This window comes from Pogona vitticeps, chromosome 3 (assembly GCF_051106095.1).
Source record: "Pogona vitticeps strain Pit_001003342236 chromosome 3, PviZW2.1, whole genome shotgun sequence".
Lineage (NCBI taxonomy): Eukaryota > Metazoa > Chordata > Lepidosauria > Squamata > Agamidae > Pogona > Pogona vitticeps.
Window position 1 is genome coordinate 182,316,195 of NC_135785.1, and position 20,118 is coordinate 182,336,312.

At 42.6% G+C, this 20,118-nt stretch overlaps 1 protein-coding gene across 6 annotated transcripts in view; it reads right to left on the reverse strand.

Annotated features, from left to right (window-relative positions):
* Positions 1 to 8,584: 8,584 nt before the first annotated feature.
* ARHGAP6 (Rho GTPase activating protein 6) overlaps positions 8,585 to 20,118 on the reverse strand; it is a 253,727-nt gene continuing 242,193 nt past the window's right edge. For all 6 annotated transcript variants that reach the window (XM_020786749.3, XM_072994371.2, XM_020786748.3 and 3 more), the window contains 4 exons: positions 19,418 to 19,515; positions 16,657 to 16,919; positions 13,013 to 13,093; positions 8,585 to 10,568 (listed from right to left, as the gene is read on the reverse strand). In XM_020786749.3, the coding sequence (XP_020642408.3) occupies positions 9,865 to 10,568; positions 13,013 to 13,093; positions 16,657 to 16,919; positions 19,418 to 19,515 (1,146 nt within the window). In that variant the 3' untranslated portion in view covers positions 8,585 to 9,864. The remainder of the gene's footprint in view (positions 10,569 to 13,012; positions 13,094 to 16,656; positions 16,920 to 19,417; positions 19,516 to 20,118) is intronic.

The following is a 20,118-nucleotide window of genomic DNA, read 5'->3' on the forward strand; positions in this document are numbered from 1 at the left end:
CACCAGGGTTTAAAAAAAAACCTGCATTGAAATAGAAACAACAATTTTAAAACAGATTTGGGCATTTCAGGTCAATGGTTAAAAGCACAAATAAAAGTCAGCTTTAGATCTTTCTGTTTTTATCAGTTTCCTAAAAACGGACAGGTATGGCGCCTGATGAACCTCTGTAGGAGGCTTGTTCCAGGGAGAAGGAGCCACAACTGAGAAAGTGCAGTTAATGTTGTTTGAACTTTTAGCCTCTTTAGGTGTCACCATTTTTGATACCAAGGACTGTGATGATGCGGTGGGTTGGTTAGAGATGTTCCAAGAGGTATTGAGGTCCTAGACTGCTAAAAGGCTGTATGGGTCATGACCAGCACCTTGAATTGGTCACAGAAACTAACAGGAAGCCAATGGAGATATGCCAAGACTGGGGATATGTGCTCATATCTGCTGGTCAGATCAGTCTGGTAGCTGCGTTTTGGACCTGCTGAAGTTTCCATAGTGACTTCAAGGGTAGCCTTACATATAGACATTTATAGTCCTCTTATACCCACACAGTCATGGAAAAATAATAGTTGTTGCTATCAAGTTTATTCTGACTTCGGGTGACCCTCCCAGGGTTTTCTAGACATATAATACTCAGAAGTGCTTTATCAGTCCCTTTTTCTGGTAGTATCTCAAAGCTGTACAGCTAGCTCAAGGTTGCACAGATAGTAGGGCACATGTCTGGATCAACCACACATGCTCCAGGTAATACTGGCTGGCCCCTCTCCCAATGAGGATTCAAACTCACAGCTCCTGGATGTTCCATCCCACAAGATATACCAGCTAAAAGCCCTGAAATCTACCTCTAATGATTGCTATGATCTTTTCCTCTTGCCAGAGAGTCGCTGAATCTTTAGGAACACACTAGCTAATGATACACACAGAATGTTGAATCTTTTAACCTTGAATTAATGCTTCCAGGAAAACCTAATCTGCAAGCAATCTTGAGTATACATCCATATCTTTTAACCTCACAGGATAGTTCTGTAAGGCTGGTCTAGCAGTTTTCTAATGGTGCAATAATTGTCTAGGCAGTTTATTTTCTCTTGATGTAGTATTTCAGTTCATCATCATCCCTTAGTTTTGAAAATAGGGACACTGGCATTTATCGTATTGCAAGCTTAGACAGCCCTCTAGTGACTTTATGGGAAATTTTTCCAGCATGATGTGCACACAGTGTTTTAGTTCTAACAGTCCCTCTTTGCAGAAATATCCTTTTTGATTACAGAAATATGACAAAGATCATGTAAACTCAATAGTTTCCCATGCACTCAGCACATTTTTAGAGTGGAATGCAAAGAGTACTCTGACACCCAGCTGACTTCAAAGCAACGGCATGCTAAATGCCATTGTTTGGGCCTGTTAACACCATCTCGTGTATTTCAGATGCTTGACATTTCCTATAGAACACAAACATTTGATGTGTTTATGCTGAAATCTTAGATGGTCTCTGGAAGCAGGATCTCTGGTGAGAAGGGGAAAACAGGCCTCATAATCCCTGCCTCCTGCCTGCCACCAGTCACCACAGAAACTGCAGTGAGCTTTGTTCAGTAGGCTTTTGACAGAGCCGTGATGTCAGTTGGGGCCAAAATCCAAGACCCACATGTCTCCCATTCTGACAGGAAACGGGGAGAAACGAACATGAGCGGAATCTTTAAGTTAAAGTATGGAACTCAAAAGTGGAGGAGGGGGGATGGCATTCCTTCCTCTTTTGTGCCTAGCTGGGGCAAGCCTGGCAGAGTTGCGATAAGGTGGGTTCCTCTACCTTTGGACCTCATCTAACATGCAGTGAGGATTTTCTCAATAAAATCCTGTGGATTTCTTGTGCAGAGCTAATGTAATTAATGAATTTAATCCAATAAAAGACGTCTCCTGTGAAACAAGGAGTGGCTGTCCTCAATCCTTATTGACTGTGGGGATCCAGACATTAGAGGCTGAGTAAATTTTAATGTGCAACAGTCCTGGTTCACACACCATCTTCCTAATACAGGTGGCAACAATTCATCCCTTACAGCAATCTTCTCTCGTTCTAACTCACCTCTTACCTCTGTCTTCACGAAGATAGCAACTTCCAGAGAGTTTTTGGACTTTGGGGCCAGGGAGAGGATAGTCCTCCGCATGTTGGACTGAGAGTCCCAGCAGCCCTAACCAACATGGTGAATGGTTAGGGCTGATGGGAGTTGTAATCCTACACTGTCAAGAGGTTAGACATTCCCCCATTGCTGCATTAACCTGTCCAGCATGACCAATGCCAAGAAATGCTGGGGATTGCAGGCAAAGATATTGGGAGGAACAAGGTTGCAGAGGGCTGCTTTACACAAATTCAGTCCAGCTGTGTCCCATCCACTGTCCAGAGGGAAGGAAAAACTATTTCGCATGCATTAAGTATTCCATGATACACAGTGTTTTGCACTGTGAACTGACACATATATTGGCACACCCTCCGGTTATCCATTGCAACGCGTTAACAAGAGGAGCCCCCTGCTTCTGGGGCAGAGGACCCCCAAGGCCCTCGCAGCTGGCCTCTATTTGGGGCATTTGCAGCTCTGGGTTGATATGCCTTCAGTAAGAGGGAAATTTGAGGAAAACAAAAACAAATCCACGCAAACTTCTCTGATATCTCTAGCCTTTTCTATACAGTGATTGACCTCAAATTTTGACAGTACATTATTAAATCCATCCTCACCCCCAAAAGGTGATTTTAAAAGGTTGGGAGACTTTTTTAAAAAAAAATTACTGTGAATGAAAAAAGCTTTAGCAGATTGTCAGATTGTCACCTGCATCATTTTCCTCTACTGCTCGGGAATGTTTCAGGTTGGGCTTTCATTATCAGTTTTCTCTTTTTTAAAAAATCTGTATTTCTTTTTCTTCTCTCCCCATCTCTTGCTTATTAAATTAACACAATGTTTTCCCTTCATGGATCAGTCTGGCAGGGCACTGTATGTATTAACTTCTGCATGACAAAATGCTCTCCAGGCCTAATGATGTTTTCTTGGTTTCTTAAATCTGCGAGCACTGACTGCTTGTATCTTCCAACATGTACCTATTAAACTTGGAATGCACAACGGTGAGAATCATATTCTTCTGCACCATTTTTCAAATAGTGCAAAAATGATTGCACCATTTTGCCAATGCCAGGAACAACAACAACAACAACAAGCACGTGGAAGGACAAATGGTAAGCCCTGTTTCCATGTTGGGCAGTGGGAGAGATGAACAGATCCAACAAAAGAAAAAGAGAGGGGGAAAGAGGAAACAAAACATGAAAAGAGGGAAATGAGATAGTATTTATCTAGCAAGCCCCACAGGTGAGAACCAGTATCCCAAGAGCAGATCCCCCCCCCCCTTCATCCCTGCAACTCCTGGGATCTTCTCAAAATCTGCTCTGGGGGCTTTGTATTCTGGGGAACACAGTCCCTTTTCCATCCTGCTGTTTACAATAAAGTTCTTACAGTGAAATCATATACTTCTTTATGCAGAGGCAAGTTCCACTGGACTGTCTTTGGGGTATGCACAATAGAATTGCAGCCTCAGTTTCCAAAGCACCAAAACTGAGGCATCTGTTTTTGAGGCAAGGGATGAATTTGAGTAGCTCCTTAGGGTACAAACAAGGAGGGAGCAAACCCTTCACTTTCCTCCAAGCCTACAAAGGGTTTGGGAATCTGCTTTTCACTACGTACAGGTGAACACATTTCTCTCATTTTGTTATTCCACCATTCTTTTGGTTCATATGACTCTGGACTTCATTCCATCTGATCTTGGCTTGTAAGGAAGAGGGCTTCTAAAATTAAATTTGGAAATAGAATATGCCCCAGCTTGCAACAGATTTTAGTCCATCTCTGTCCCCCTCTCAGCTCTCCTGATGAAGACTGACAGACTGAAAATCTTGTTGATGCTGTGTTTATAATTGTAATCAATATGTTTTCTGTATTTGCTTACAAAAATATACACATATGCTGTTGCACTGCCAGTTACCAAAAAAAAAAAAAAGAAAAGAAAAAAGAAAAAGAAAAAGAAAGAAACTTAATGCAGTTCTCTCTCTGTGTATGTATGTTTGTTTTGGTTTTGCAGTATTTAACCAGTGTTCTAGTACACAAGTAGAAAAAAACCCCAAAATACTGTGGAGGCCATCATTTGTGGATGGTTTGCAGTAATTTATTCTTACACACCAACTGAAGAATTCATTTTGTGAAATGGGACTGCATATAACTTGCACACATTATGGGAAAGTAAACTGTATCCAAAATCGAACTTTTCACCAGTGGTCATCAGTTGCTGCTACTCCCATTCACCTGATATAATTTCAGACCCTGAGTGCTTGAATGTGGAGAATGATGACATGTTGTTTTTTAGCCATTAAGTTGTGTCCAACTCTTCGTGACCCCATGGACCAGAGCATGCCAGGCCCTCCTGTCTTCCACTGCCTCCCAGAGTTTGGTCAAATTCATGTTGGTAGCTTCAGTGACACTGTCCAACCATCTCATCCTCTGTCGTCCCCTTCTCCTCTTGACTTAACACATCAGGGGCTTTTCCAGGGAGTCCTCTCTTCTCATGAGATGGCCAATGTATTGGAGCCTCAGCTTCAAGATCTGTCCTTCCAGGGAGCACTCAGGGTTGATTTCCTTCAGAATGGATAGGTTTGTTCTCCTTGCAGTCCAGGGGATTCTTAAGAGTCTCCTCCAGCACCACAGTTCAAAGGCATCAATTCTTCGGCGGGTCAGCCTTCTTTGTGGTCCAGCTTTCACTTCCATACATTGCTACTGGAAAAACCATAGCTTTGACTATGCTGACCTTTATTGGCAAGGTGATGTCTCTGCTTTTTAAAATGCTGTCTAGGTGTGTCATTGCTTTCTTCCCAAGAAGCAGGCGTATTTTAATTTCATGGCTGTTGTCTCCATCTGCAGTGATCATGGAGCCCAGGAAAGTAAAATCTGTCACTACCTCCATATCGTCCCCTTCGATTTGCCAGGAGGTGATGGGACGAGTGGCCATGATGATAGTGTTTTTTTGTTGTTGTTGTTTTTATATTCAGATCATTTTGGCACTCTCCTCTTTCACCCTCATTAAGAGGTTCTTTAAGTACTCCTCAATTTCTACCATCAGAGTGGTATCATCTGCATATCTGAGGTTGTTGATATTTCTTCCTGCAATCTTAATTTTGGTTTGGGATTCATGCAGTCCAGCCTTTCGCGTGACGTATCCTGCATATAAGTTAAATAAGCAGGGAGACAATATATAGCCTTGTCGTACTCCTTTACCAATTTTGAACCAATTAGTTGTTCCATATCCAGTTCTCACTGTTGCTTCCTGTCCCACATATAGATTTCTCAGGAGATAGATAAGGTGGTCAGACACTCCTATTTCTTTAAGAACTTGCCATAGTTTGCTGTGGTCCACACAGTCAAAGGCTTTTGCATAGTCAATGAAGCAGAAGTAGATGTTTTTCTGGAACCCTCAGGCTTTCTCCATAATCCAGTGCATGTTAGCAATTTGGTCTCTAGTTCCTCTGCCCCTTCGAAATCTAGCTTGTACTTCTGGGAGTTCTTGGTCCACATACTGCTGAAGCCTACCTTGTAGGACTTTGAGCATAACCTTGCTAGCATGTGAAATGAGTGCAATTGTATGGTAGTTGGAGCATTCTTTGGCAGTGCCCTTCTTTGGGATTGGGATGTGGACTGATCTTTTCCAAACCTCTGGCCACTACTGTGTTTTCCAAACTTGCTGGCATATTGAGTGTAGCACCTTAACAGTGTCATCTTTTAAGATTTTAAATAGTTCAACTGGAATGCCATCACCTCCACTGGCCTTGTTGTTAGCCAGGCTTTCTAAGGCCCACTTGACTTCACTCTCCAGGATGTCTGGCTCAAGGTCAGCAACCACACTACAGTATCTGGGTTGTTGGGGACATCCAGATCTTTCTGGTTTAATTCCTCTGTGTATTCTTGCCACCTCTTCTTGATATCTTCTGCTTCTCTGAGGTCCCTCCCATTTTTGTCCTTTTTCCTATCCATCTTTGCACAAAATGTTCCTTTAAGATCTTCAATTTTCTTAAGCAGATCTCTGGTTTTTCCCTTTCTATTATTTTCCTCTACAGTGGTGCCTCGCTTAGCGATGTTAATCACTGGAGCAAAAATCACTGCTAAGCGATTTTAAAAAGCCCAGAGAAACGTATTAAAATGCGTTTAATGCGTTCCTATGGGCTTAAAAACTAACCTTATGCGAAAATCCTCCATTGCGGCGGCCATTTTCAGTGCCTCTAAAGCGAGGCAAAACAGCAGGTGGCCATTTGGTTTACCCAGCAGCCATTTTGGAACCGCCGATCAGCTGGCTGAAAATTGGGCCTTTGTGATGATCGCTTCCCTGCGATCATCGCAAAGCGAATTTTCCCCATAGGGACCATCGCAAAACGATCGCTCTTGCGATGGCAAAAAGTCCATCACAAAGCGATTTCATCACTATACGGAGTGATTGCTGTGCGAGGCACCAATTTATTTCTTTGCACTGTTCATTTAAGAAGGCCCTCTTGTCTCTCCTTGCTATTCTTTGGAAGTCAGCATTCAATTTTCTGTAACTTTTCCTGTCTCCTTTGCATTTTGTTTCCCTTCTCTTCTCTCTGCTATTTGTAAGGCCTCGTTAGACAGCCACTTTGCATTTCCTTTTCTTTCTTTCTTTCTTATTATTTATTTATTGGACATATACCGCCCCATAGCGCTACAAGCACTCTCCGGGCGGTTTACAATTATACAGGCTACACATTGCCCCCCCAGCAAGCTGGGTACTCATTTTACCGACCTCGGAAGGATAGAAGGCTGAGTCAACCTTGAGCCGGCTACCTAGGATTTGAACCCCAGGTCGTGAGCACAGTTGTAGCTGCAGTACAGCGTTTTAACCACTGCGCCATGAGGCTCTTTGGGATGGTTGTTCTTGCTGCCTCCTGTACAATGTTACAAGCCTCCATCCATAGTTCTTCAGGCACTTTGTCCACCAAATCGAGTTCCTTAAGTCTGTTCTTCACTTCCACTGTGTATTTATAAGGGATTTGGTTTAGATTATACCTGACTAGTCCAGTGGTTTTTCCTACTTTCTTCAGTTTAAGCTTGAGTTCTGCTATAAGAAGCTGATGATCAGAGCCACAATCAGCTCCAGGTCTTGTTTCTGCTGACCGTATAGAGCTTCTCCATCTTTGGCTGCAGAGAACATAATCAATCTGATTTCGATATTGCCCATCTGGTAATGTCCATGTGTAGAGTCGCCTCTTGTGTTGTTGGAAAAGAGTGTTTGTGATGACCAGCTTGTTCTCTTGACAAAACTTTATTAGCCTTTGACCTGCTTTGTTTTGAATTCCAAGGTCAAATAAGAAGAACATCTTTCTTTGGTGTCAGTTCTAGAAGGTGTTGTAAGTCTTCATAAAATTGGTCAATTTCTGCCTCTTCAGCATTGGTGGTTGGTGCATAAACTTGGATTATTGCTATGCTGAAAGGTCTGCCTTGGATTCGTATTGAAATCATTTTATCATTTTTGAGTTTATATCCCAGTACAGCTTTTCCCACTCTTTTGTTGACTATGAGGGCTACTCCATTTCTTCTACAGGATTCTTGCCCACAATAGTAGATAATTGTCTGAATTGAATTCACCCAGTTCTGTCCATTTTAGTTCACTGATGCCCAGGATGTCAATGTTTATTCTTGCCATCTCCTGTTTGACCACATCCAGCTTACCAAGATTCATAGATCCAGGTTCCTATGCAGTATTTTTCTTTACAGCATTGGACTTTCCTTTCACTTCCAGGCATGTCCGCAGCTGAGTGTCCTTTCGGCTTTGGCCCAACCACTTCATTAGCTCTGGAGCTACTTGTCCTTGTCCTCCACTCTTCCTCAGTAGCATGTTGGATGTATTCTGACTTGAGGGGCTCATCTTCCAGCATCATATCTTTTACCCTTTTGTTTCTGTCCATGGAGTGTTCTTGGCAAAGATACTGGAGTGGCTTGCCAAATCCTGCTCCAGGTGGATCGCATTTAGTCAGAACTCTCCACTATGACCTGTCCATCTTGGGTGTCCCTGCATGGCATAGCCCATAGCTTCTCTGAATTACTTAAGCCCCTTTGCCACGACAAGGCAGCAATCCATGAAGGGGTAATGATAACATGTCCCTAGTAGTAAATCACATTTGAGGCCCTGTCAGCTAACCCAGAGCAATGCTTAAGATGAGACTACCTCTTGTAATTATTTTGGTTTGTCGGAGACTGTGCCATCTTTGACATTTAAAGTTGAGTTTCAAACCAGAAATGACCATATCCTGTGGGTTCCTTCCATTCCACTAAGCTTCTATTATCCTCTCGGTACACATGGTCTCTGTTAAAATCAAGCAGTCTAACTCTTCCAATTTATTTCAAAGGCTTCTATCATGAGCACAGAAAACATGTATACATGGCGTCCCTCTCCAGCTGCCGCCTGCATGTGCAACTTCCCCTCTGGCCCCCTGATCTATCTGGCAACCTGTTAGCTTCACTTGGAGGCTCATGGCCTTTTTCAACACTAATCAATACATGAACACAAATTCTTTTCTGGTAGATTTTATTCCATCTTTGTGTCACAAGATATAACTTAAAGACATCACTGGATAAGTCTTTAACTTCACTAAAATTAAGGCAAGTGTATTTATAAGAACATTAGAAGCAGAGCTTTTCCTTTTTAACTGGGGAAAGAAACCCATAAAATGGCAATATATTGCCACCTTCTGGCTCCACACATTTTTGCAGTTTAGCAAGGACTTGCGCAGAACACCAACAATGAACAAATACAACATAAAATTTTTGACATGATTTGGATCTAAAACAATTGCATTGAGTCTGGAATCTGTATGTGGAATCCTACAAATACTAGTCATTTAATCTATGACAGGGCCTTAATACTGAAACCTGTGTTGTATTTTTTTAAAAAGAAAGGGAATTATTTATTTTAGTCAACCATTTGGGTTCCAGTTGGCTTTTAAGTTATGATTTTTAAATATATATTATGCATTGTATATAAAATTGCAATGGATCTAAAATGGGCAGAAATATCTTTGGGTTTTCTATATGACTGATGCACAGCCCTGCTGCTGAAAGATTAACTGAAATTGTTTTCTAACAGAGTTTTAAATATATCTCTATTTTACCATATTGCATTAAATTTTAATTTTTTTCCTGCAAGCAAATAACAAGGTAGACACTTCCCCCTCTAAATTACCCACTATAAAATATATGGCTTTTAATGTTTCCATTCCACATTAGTGTTTTTTGTAGTCAGTGAAAATATATGTCTCCCACAAAAAGGTTATTTAAAAAGCACAGAAACCAGCTTGTGCACTTTCAAGAGAGCTTCAAAGCATCTCTTGATAGTAAGTACTAAGTGCAATGAATAAAATATTTCTCCCCCCCCCCTTGCACAAAGCAGTCAAGGTTGTTTGCCTCCTGCCTTTGAACACGATACATAGTACAAAAAAAGGAGAACTTTTTGCATAATATACAATCATCTGAATGGCAGATACATAAATACATCTTAGCAACATCAAGCCTGTAGTTTTTACCGTACACGCAGCTTATATTTTACAGAGTGTTTAGGAATGGGAGTTGTCATCTCGTTTTCCCTTCTTATAATGATTACAAAACCAGAAAAAGATATTCATACGTTTTACAGTGCTATTAAAATTCTTTATAAAGTGAACATAGTTGTTGTTGCTGTCATAGTTTAAAAAAAAAAAGACACTTGCTTAGTATAAAACAAATCTGGAATCCAGTCCGCCATGACCATTCCTTGCCCTGTCGAGAACAGCCTGGCCACTGCTGGGATCTCCACTCATACTAATGTTTCTGGGAGAGAATCTGGATTGTCAGGTGATAAAATCTCCCAGATTTGCCACCGATCCCTTTGCCAGTCATACCAGTCTGGCTCAGACAAATGTTTACTGTTCTGCCTGCTGTCTGGAAGGGAGCCCTTCTTTTCTGATTCTTCCGGCTGCTCCTCACCCAGGGCAGACTGTTCAGGCACTTGAGTCATTACTCTTGCACCTACAACCCCAGGACGGGATTCTGGCCTCCGCAGTCTCCACAGTGGATGTTCTGCTGATGAGACTGTGGGCTGGAAAGAGGAGATGGAACTTGGCTTGGCTTTGTCCGGATAAGGGGGTGGCGGCCGGTCTTTCCGAAGCATTTCGGCCTGCCTCAATGATTTTTCTGCGCTGTGCAAACCAGCGGGGTCCGAGTCATGCTCCACAAGAGGCTCTGTGTTTCTCACAGGCAAAGGCTGCTCCGAGTTAGTCTGGTTGGAATTCCTTCTTCCCACTTCCATTTGTGGGGTGCTGCAGACCCGAGAAAGTGGGGGATGAGACCGGCATTCCGGAAGGGCAGCTGTAGTCTGACTCCTTCGAATGAGTTGCTTTCCATTGTCTACTTCTCTACGGTTTCCCAGCCACTGCGGAGAAGGCAGGGACAGGTTTCCTTGGGAAAGAGAGCACAGTCCTGTCCGCAGCAAGCTGCTCTCACAGAGGTCTCCATGGGATCCTACAGGACCACACAAAATGAGAAGCAATCATGAGTCCTGCATGTCTGTTTTAACTGCAGCAAAATACAGGCACTCAGATGTCAAGATCTCTCTGCTGTTTGCCACTATGATTCTGCGCACGTTACTCTAGAACAAAATAGCCATGGCTGGTCAACGCCATTCTGCTGCTTGAGGCAGAGTAGCAATGGAAATCTCTACTGACATTAAGTATCCGCAGGGTCTAAAGCTAAATTATTCTGACCCATGAAACAGAAAATCCCAGAATCACCCCCCTCTTGTCAGTAAAAATACAATAGCAAAGTAATTAAATAATGATTTTCTGCTTCTTCCACAGCACCCCAAATCTGTGTCCTCAGGTGACTTTGTTTTTTTATTTTTTTATTTTTTTACTGTGCTCAGGGTCAGCCCTGAAAATACACAAAAATGGTGTGCCTTGATTTGGAATGCTTACCCAGCATTTGGAATCCTTACACAGCATTCCAAATATTCTGATTATCTAGGTCAGACTCCACCAGTCTCCAGACATCTTGGCCTGTCACAAGGTGGGGAAGAGTGATTTAGCTTTCTAAGGGGAACACCCTCTACTTCTGTTTGAAATATCAGAAAACAAAATACTGTAAAGACACTCTAAAATTAAGGGATACTTGGTCTGAAGAGTACAGGTGGGAAGAAATTCCTCTCTCTTATAATTCCCAAACTCAGGGTCATCTAAAGAAATTGTTTATCAGAAAGCTGAACATAGCCAGGGCATGTGCTATTGTTTGGATGGCCCTGACAATTTGATTGGAGAAATCCCCAGTCTCTCTGGAGTTGCCCTTTGTAAATCTGTCAATCAAAAGCTATCAGTCGTAATTGCTGAAAAGAACCTCCAAGATGACAAACCAGATACTGGAAAATAAACTGCTCTTGAAAAGCTAACAGGGGGGGAATTAATTCATAATACTTGTATTTTATAAAAGAGTAACAATAGTTGTTAAACACATCTTCACCTCATGATTTAAAACGGCATTATGTTAATTAGTTCAAAAGTAACTCCAAATGGTGTAGAGCTCTGTGAGTGAGCTCTCCACTTGCATGCTTTCCCTCCACTGTTCTCATAATCTCTGACTTCTACTCTTCATTCTAATTGAGCTGCAAATTGTTTGCCAACATATTTGAACCACAGCTTGCTGTTATAGCTGAGGCAAACAAACTATATATTGAACAAACCATTGTCTGTCCACAAACCAACAGTGCAAAATCTGTTTCAATTCTTGTTTGCAGACAAACCAGAATTTTTTTTGTAATCGATAGTTTTGGTTTGAATATAATGGCAAACTATATTTTGTCATCAAATGGAAGTCGGGGGGAATCAGATTTTGTGAGGAGAGCAGCAGAACAGATGAGTTTTGGTAAATCAGCATCAATGTAAAATTTGGCATCACATCTGAGCCCACCTCTCATTCATCAATAACCTTTGTAACAGCCCTTTGTATCCTATGTTACAGATGAGGCTAAGAGCAAGAAATAGTAGCTTGATTGCAACCAGAGAGTTAATCTGTAGTTACTGAGGCTCTTTGGAATTGTTTGCTGTTCCTACCCATAAGTCCGATGTTGAACAGATTCATGGGGTCCTAATAAAGTAAACGGTTGTTCCAAGCTGCCAAGAGATCAACTCTTCTCTGAGTCAACACTTTCCCTGCCTAAGAAGCTAAATACTTCATCCAGAATGGAACAGGGTGAAAGACCATTTAATTATGTAGTGTTTTCTTCAGGAATACAAGAGGAGGAGCAGATGGAGACAGCTAGATAGCAAAGACAGCTTTCAGATTAAGAATGGAGGAAGGTGAAGAACCTCAGAAAGGCAATATTTGAGAGGGGCAGCAATTGAATGCAGAATATAGTAGCTCGTGATCCTACCCTCACCTCATTTAAAATGGGTCCGTTTTGCTTTTTCTTACCCTTGCTTTTCCTCTACTGGACACGGATGGATATAAATCCATGCCATCGTGAAGCCAATGAGGCTTTTTTTGTTGTTGATATTTGGATTACAAACCCCTTCCAAGAAGAGCCAGGAATCCTCTTTTGTGTTCTCTCTTGCCTGCCATTAAAATCAGCTTAATGGTCCGACAAAAGCTATTCCCGCCCCTTGCCTAATTAAAGAGTCAAAAGCACCTCATCGGGCTGACCAGTCTCTTAACAATGGAGAGATCTGTGTTTCCATGCTGTGGCCTCTCTCATGGTATAAGTCTGTGGCAGCCTGCTAGGACACCAAATCAACACTTTTAAAAAAATCATCTGCAAAGGGTACATTCAACTCCTCACCACTGACATACCACACAGGAAAACCAGACTCATGATGATCTTGTGAATTTAGTCAGTGCCATCTGCTGGCAGACTATAGTAATGTAGCAGTTTAATGTAAACAGATTATGAAACACAAGTAAAGCAACAAGATCGATACCTGACATTCCTATATCTTTGGAACCACTTTTCAGAGTTGAATGCCAGGTTCCCCAGATGTCAAAATAGTCTTCTGAAGTGTCTAAAGGATAAGGAGAAACATAAGATATGCATTATTCTGTAAGAATTATTTGGAGGTGGGGGGTACAGAATGGCCAGGTTCCAAATGCTGGGTTTGCTTCCTATAATCAAATAAATTTCACTTCCATGCTTCCTTTAAACAGCAGATCCCTCTAGATCTCAATATGCTTTTAAAAGCCATGTTTTAAAAAGCAGCATGCCAGGCCAAAAAAGGGGATTTCTTTTCAGGTAACACACAAGAGGCTCACAGACCCTGTTTCGCAGCTTTCTGGATTCTGGTTCAAACGTCCCTGAACAGTAATAGAGGAATAATGTTTTTCAAGAATTCCAAAGCAAAGCAAGACTTAAAGCAAAAGCACCTGCATAATTCCATGAATGTTCTTACCAGTCAAAAGTTTCTGAACTTATTCAGAGAGGCAACACAACTATACTGGCAGCTCTGTGAAGATCTTTCATGTTAACTCTATCAATAGATACACTGATATTTAGAATCAGAAAGAGCTTGTGTTCAAAGATACAAGTCCAATACTTTTTACCAGATGGATGCTGGCGGAGTTCTGGACTGTTGGTCAAGCTCTAGTTTAGTCGAAGACAAAGCCAACTTGCTAGCCACTGTCCCTGCTCCCTGGACAAATCAGAAATTTTGAAAATAAGATATTTGTCTTGTGGCATTTACTATGTTGTGCCTTCTGTAAAGCTCCATGTTCACTCCCATGCTGTCTGACATCAATAATGAGTCACTGGTAGAGATTATCTCAAAATTTGAACCAAAGTAGTTATCTGAGTCAGTGGATGCTCTGCTTATGGACATCTAGTTTTAGATGAAGTGTAAGGGAGGAATCCAGCCTAGGAAGCAATTGCATGCCTAAGTCATTATTGCTTGCACAGCTGGAAAAATCCAGAACTAGCACAACATTTTTCTCCACTATTATCACATTGGTTTTAGGCCTAAATGTTTAATACCAAGCCCTCCTTTTTTTTCTTTTCATGAAGTTCAAGTATTATTATTATTATTATTATTTATTTTATTTATATCCCGCCTATCTAGTCGCGAAGACTACTCTAGGCGGCTTACAACAAAGTTAAAATACAATAAAAATAAAACAACAAATTACAAAACAGGTAAAAGTAAAAAGACAGTAAAGAAATAAGAAAATCAAAAATAATCTTATGAGAAGGCCTGCCGAAACATCCAGGTCTTTAATAGATTCTTGAAAGTGCCCAGCGAGGGAGCTCCACGAATGTCAGGAGGTAAGTTATTTCACAGGCAAGGAGCCACCGCCGAGAAGGCCCTATTTCTTGTTTTCTCTTTCCGGGCCTCCCTCGGCGTTAGGCTCCTCAGCCTCACCTCCTGGCTCGCCCGTGTGACCCGGGTAGAACTTGGTGGGAGAAGGCGCTCCGCCAGGTATCGAGGCCCTAAACCGTTTAGGGCTTTATACGTAAGCATTAGCACTTTGAAGTCGATGCGGAACCTGATGGGCAGCCAATGCAATGCGGCCAGAGTGGGCGAAATATGTTGGAATTTTTTCACTCCACTAAGTAATCTGGCCGCCGCATTCTGCACCACCTGTAATTTCCGCAGCAGCCTCAAAGGAAGCCCCACGTAGAGCGCATTACAGTGGTCTAATCTTGAGATTACGAGCGCGTGTACTAAGATGGTGAGCGCCCCCACTTCCAGGTAGGGCCGCAGCTGGGCTATCCGCCTAAGGTGAAAAAAGGCGGTGCGGACCACCGATGCCACCTGTGACTCCATGGAGAGCACCGGGTCCAGATGGATCCCCAAGCTGCGTACCCCATCCCTAGCAGGGAGAGTCACCCCCCCAAAAGAGAGGGAGTTTCCCAAATCCCCGACTGTGGGGGGGCCCACCCTCAGCACTTCCGTCTTGTCCGGGTTCAGCATAAGCCCGTTCTCCTGCATCCATTCCAGTATAGTCCCCAGGCAGCGCTGGAGGCACAGGACGGCTTCTCCTGCGGTTGGCAAAAAGGAGATGTAGAGCTGCGTGTCGTCCGCATACTGGTGACACGAAGCACCACACCCCCTGATGACCCCACCCAGCGGCCTCATATAGATGTTGAATAGCATTGGGGAGATAATCGACCCCTGTGGGACCCCACAATTGAGGCTCCACGGGGCCGAGACGCTCTCCCCAAGCTGAACTCTCTGGGGACGGTCCTCCAAGAAGGAACGGAGCCAGGACAATGCCAGGCCACCTATTCCCAACTCGGAGAGCCTCCCCAGGAGGATACCGTGGTCAATGGTATCAAAGGCCGCTGAGATGTCGAGGAGGACCAACAGGGACACTTTGCCCCTATCGGCCTCCCTCAGTAGGTCATCACACAGGGCGACCAAAGCCGTTTCTGTGCCGTGGCGCGGCCTGAAGCCCGACTGGAATGGATCCAGGGCATCTGTTTCTTCCAAGAGCGCCTGAAGCTGGTCGGCCACCACCCTCTCGACTACCTTGCTAAGGAAGGAAACATTGGCGACGGGCCTGTAGTTGCCAATTTCGTCCGCCGCCAAACTAGGTTTCTTCCTAATGGGCCTAATGAGTGTGTCCTTCAGGGCAGATGGAAATCTGCCCTCAAGGAGAGACCCATTTATAATAGCCGTGGCCCATTCCGTTGTTAACGGCCTGGCTGCTTTGATTAGCCAGGCCGGGCAAGGGTCCAAAGAGGAGGTGGTGGCACGACAGCGATCAAGCGCCCTGGAGACAGTATCAGGCGTAACAGGCTGAAAGGTGTCCAAAATCACCGGGCAAGACGGAGCGCTGGACATCTCAGCTCGACTCACTGTACTCAAAAAAGGAGAGAGGTCCCGGCGGATGGCCTCCACTTTTGATTTAAAAAATGCTGCAAATTGGTCCGGCGAAAAACTAGGGGGAGGCCCATCACCCGGACCAACTCCGGAGAGGTCGCGTACTATACGGAATAACTCCGCCTGCTGGTTGGACGCCTCGCTTATCCGGTTAGCGAGGTATGATCTACTAGCAGCCTTTACCTTAGCAAGATAAAGGTTAGTAGCGACCCTGACAGCTATCCTATTAAAATCCGTCGGGGCCCCTCTCCATCTGCGCTCTAGCCGTCTCCTGACCCGCTTCCTCGCCCGGAGGTCCCGGTTAAACCAGGGTGCCGGACGGTCTCTGCGGCGGAGAGGGCGTTTAGGTGCGATCATGTCAGCAGCCCTAGTCGCGGCAGCAAACCAGCCATCCACCAGAGCCTCGACAGGAGCGCCAGCCAGGTCAGCCGTAACACCTCTCATGGCATCCTGGAATCCAACAGGATCCAGTAGCCTTCGAGGGCGGACCATAACAATAGATCCCTGCTCCCTGCAGGGGGGGAGAGCCAAGTAATGTGGTGGACATTCTGGAAAGGTTATACATCTGAACATGAGATAGATAAAGGCAAATTAAATTAAAGCTCACATCCATGAGAATGATTTGAGAATGCAACGGGGCTTTGTCATGGTCTTGATGACATTATATTCCCTTTTTAAAAGATAATGCCTGCACATTAGGAGGAATGCTACTAAATCTGTGAACTTTCACCCAGCCTATGCGTTGACCATACCCTTCTCAAGCCACAATCCCAGGGAATTTTCTCTTGATTTCTGCTGGAAATTGCTGACCGATGTGCACTGTTCTGGTACTTTAAATAACTTCTCAGGACTGAGGGACTTATCGTCTTGCATTGCCATAAGAGACCGTTCAGAAAGCACTGGGGAGTTGTTGTCATAAGGTGAGATGTCACCACTTGAGGCTCTATTTGAATCTGTAGAAGAATGTCTGCCTTCCATGGTGTAAGTACCTTCTGATTGGAGCATCTCAGGGCTTCTAATAAAATGTGACACACAAACACGAATTAATAAAGTTTACTCCACATACACATCACACGTCAACAACACATAAGCAGGATAAAGTCACATATGCTGAAAGGGAAGGTTTTTATAGCAAACAATAATGGGATTGTTTTCCACAGAACATAAATAAAACAACACTGGCACAATATATCCAAGACAATAAATACAACTCTCTAAATGTTGCAATAAAAATTCAGAGTATATTGAGATAAATTATAATGGAAAGCAGAATTTTTTGTGTTACACAGATTGTTTTCTCTACCATGAGATTATTCTTTTTCAGTGGGTTAAAAAAAAGGGAATAAAATAAATGGAGCAAGACAAGAATAGAAATGCTAACAGTAACGAGGATAGAAATGAAGACTTTATGAAGACACAGTACTGCACAACTAAGATTGCAAATTATATATGTACCTTACCTTGAAGAAGCTTTGGAACATTCTCATTTCTTTTCAAAAGAAATTCCCTAATAGAACTTAAAGTGACCACTGCCTGTTTTATACAGGACCTAACAAGAAAGAAAGACCTCTAGTTTTTAGATTTAAATGATAGCTCAGTTTTATATTTTCTGCTGGAGATTCAAATTTTCATCCCTGCAAGTCCAGGCACAGTGAAAAGAGATAGGGAGAATCCAGATATAGATGGTCATCACAGCAGTGAAAGTAGCAAGCAATGTTATATTAGTGCTGAGTACTGCTGTACATTTTCATCTTGATAGAGTTGTACTAAATCAAGCAAGCCTTGTTTTGTATTCCAGTGAAGAGGAAAAGAGAGGTTGTGAAGTTGTTAGCTACAAGAGGAGGCAAGAGAGCATTTGTATAGCATCAAAACAAAAGGGCAAAAAGGCAGTCACTGTGCACATTTTAGAAGTAGTAGTCTCAGGACACTCATCATGAGAAGGAAGTATTCAAGAAGTTCTCACACATTTTGCCATGGAACCAATTCCTTCAACTGTAGGACATGTTCTCATTATCGCAGAGTTTCAAAATTTTCCATGTTAATGGTCCATATTTATAATCCACAATCAACTGTAGCCAGAATAATCCCAAGGGATGTGTGGCTCTAACTTTTGTTAGTTTGTTCTGCAGATAACTACAAGCTTATCTCACTTAATTTCTGGTTCCAACTTCTCATCGGGAAAAGGGGGGGAAACATCATTTAAAGTTTAGCCATCTCTCCAAACTGAAATACAATAGGCCATCACATTTCTTACATGCTGAACAAATGCCCTTCTAATCTTCCGGCCAAATTCTTTCCCACGACTTCGTGTGTACAGCTGGAAACATGCTAGCATCAAACATACAAATAAGTGATTTGGGTTTGATTTGTTATTATTCAGGTGACATGCAAAACAGCAACTTTTACTAGCAATGTAAATGACAATTCACCATTATTGTAATAGGTAGCAGAGTTACTAATGCCTTCTGTTAGAGAGTACAGCAATTCTATGTCTGCTCCATTAGATGAAAGGGGTGTGCTGCCTCTGAGGCAGCAAGAGGGCTGAGGGAAGAAGGATATCCAAGGACATGTTTTTCCAACAGCATTGATGAACAACACATTCTCGGGAAAGTCAGCAGCATGTTACAAGTGATGTAAGTGCCTGTATAAACTGCTGCAAAACTGAACCCTAAGAAACATTTAAAGGTTCTTAAGATACTTGACACGTTAACACCTGCTGCACTGGAGCTCATTAGAAACAAGCATAATGGATTTGATCTAGAGCTTTATATATCTGATACAGATGGGAACGAACCAGTGGTTCAGCAGTTTGTGCCAGTTCATTTACTGGCCGAACAGATGCTTGGCAGTGCCTGGAGGAGTCAAGGCAGGGCATGGAAGTTGGGGCACTGTCTCTGAGTGGGTGCCCACTAGAGGAGGCGGGGCTGGGAACCACTGAACATGTGTTTGGCTGATAAACAAAATGGCATGAACCACCAGCGGTTCATGGCCAGATCTATACAGCATGTGCTTAACATTCTTTTGGCTAGACTCTTTATACATGTTTGTTCCAATGTGATGGGTTACCACTTCTCTCTGCTCTGCTCAACTGTGAACTGAGTAGGAAGGATATATGAATTCCCTACAGCTTTCATCTCCTTCAGGAACATCTGGATAATCATTATGTGATACAGAAAACCAAACTCCCTTTAATAGCAATGTATATAGAGCCAACTAGACTACAGAAGCATTTCCCATTTTTCATAAAAATACATATTGCTAATGATGCTTAACTAGTAAAATTAAATTACTATAACACCTTCTCTACTGTGTAACTGTATGGGTAATGCTGTGAAAAATAAAATAAAATTTTTTTTGTGATTCTGAAGGCTCTTAGGCTGACACCAGACACATCTGTTATAAAACAGATTGGGGATTTGACACCATAACTATTCATAGAACAATGGTCTTCCTTGAATGGAACAGAGTTTTAAAAGTGGAACCTAAAAAACAAAACAAAATTGAATTACTCACGATGACTGGGAAGCTTTCCTTCTCAGCAAATAATCTACAACATCAGGGTCAGTCTCAAGCAGACTAATAAGAACTTCATTTTGAAGGTCAGGAGGGACCTAGGCATGAATGAAGCATCAAAGGTGTCAGTGCAGAATCACAAACCAATCTACTATTTAGTCAAAGGCTAATTATTATTAAAAGAAGAATAAAATACCAAAGAACAGCAGATCTGTGATTCTAACCACCCAGAGGCACAGAATGAACACTTAAGAATAGTTCGCTATGAGTAATATGATTTATCAATGGTAGGCTCTTCCCTTGCCTTCCTTGCTTCATATTCTTACTTTCTTTTCCTGCAACTAGGTACACACACTTGCCACGGAATAGTGGAAGTAGTTTGTGGTGAGAATCCTTTCCCAGACTGTGCAAGCTTTCCCTATTTAATATCAACCAATATGGCTGGATATTTCATTTAGACTAAAACAGGATGAGGAGCATCCACAGGATGATCATGGACTGCAACTCTCAGCATATGTAAGGGGAAAAGAGAGTGATGGATGGTAGGGGTCTGGAAAGCCATTTCTTCCTCACACTTGTCTAAAATGCTATCAGTCATCCTCATTATAAAAATATGATAGAGCATATGTCTCCTACCTAATATATCATTTGTTCCATATTTTATATATTATTTATTATGAAAAACAGATTTTCACATATAC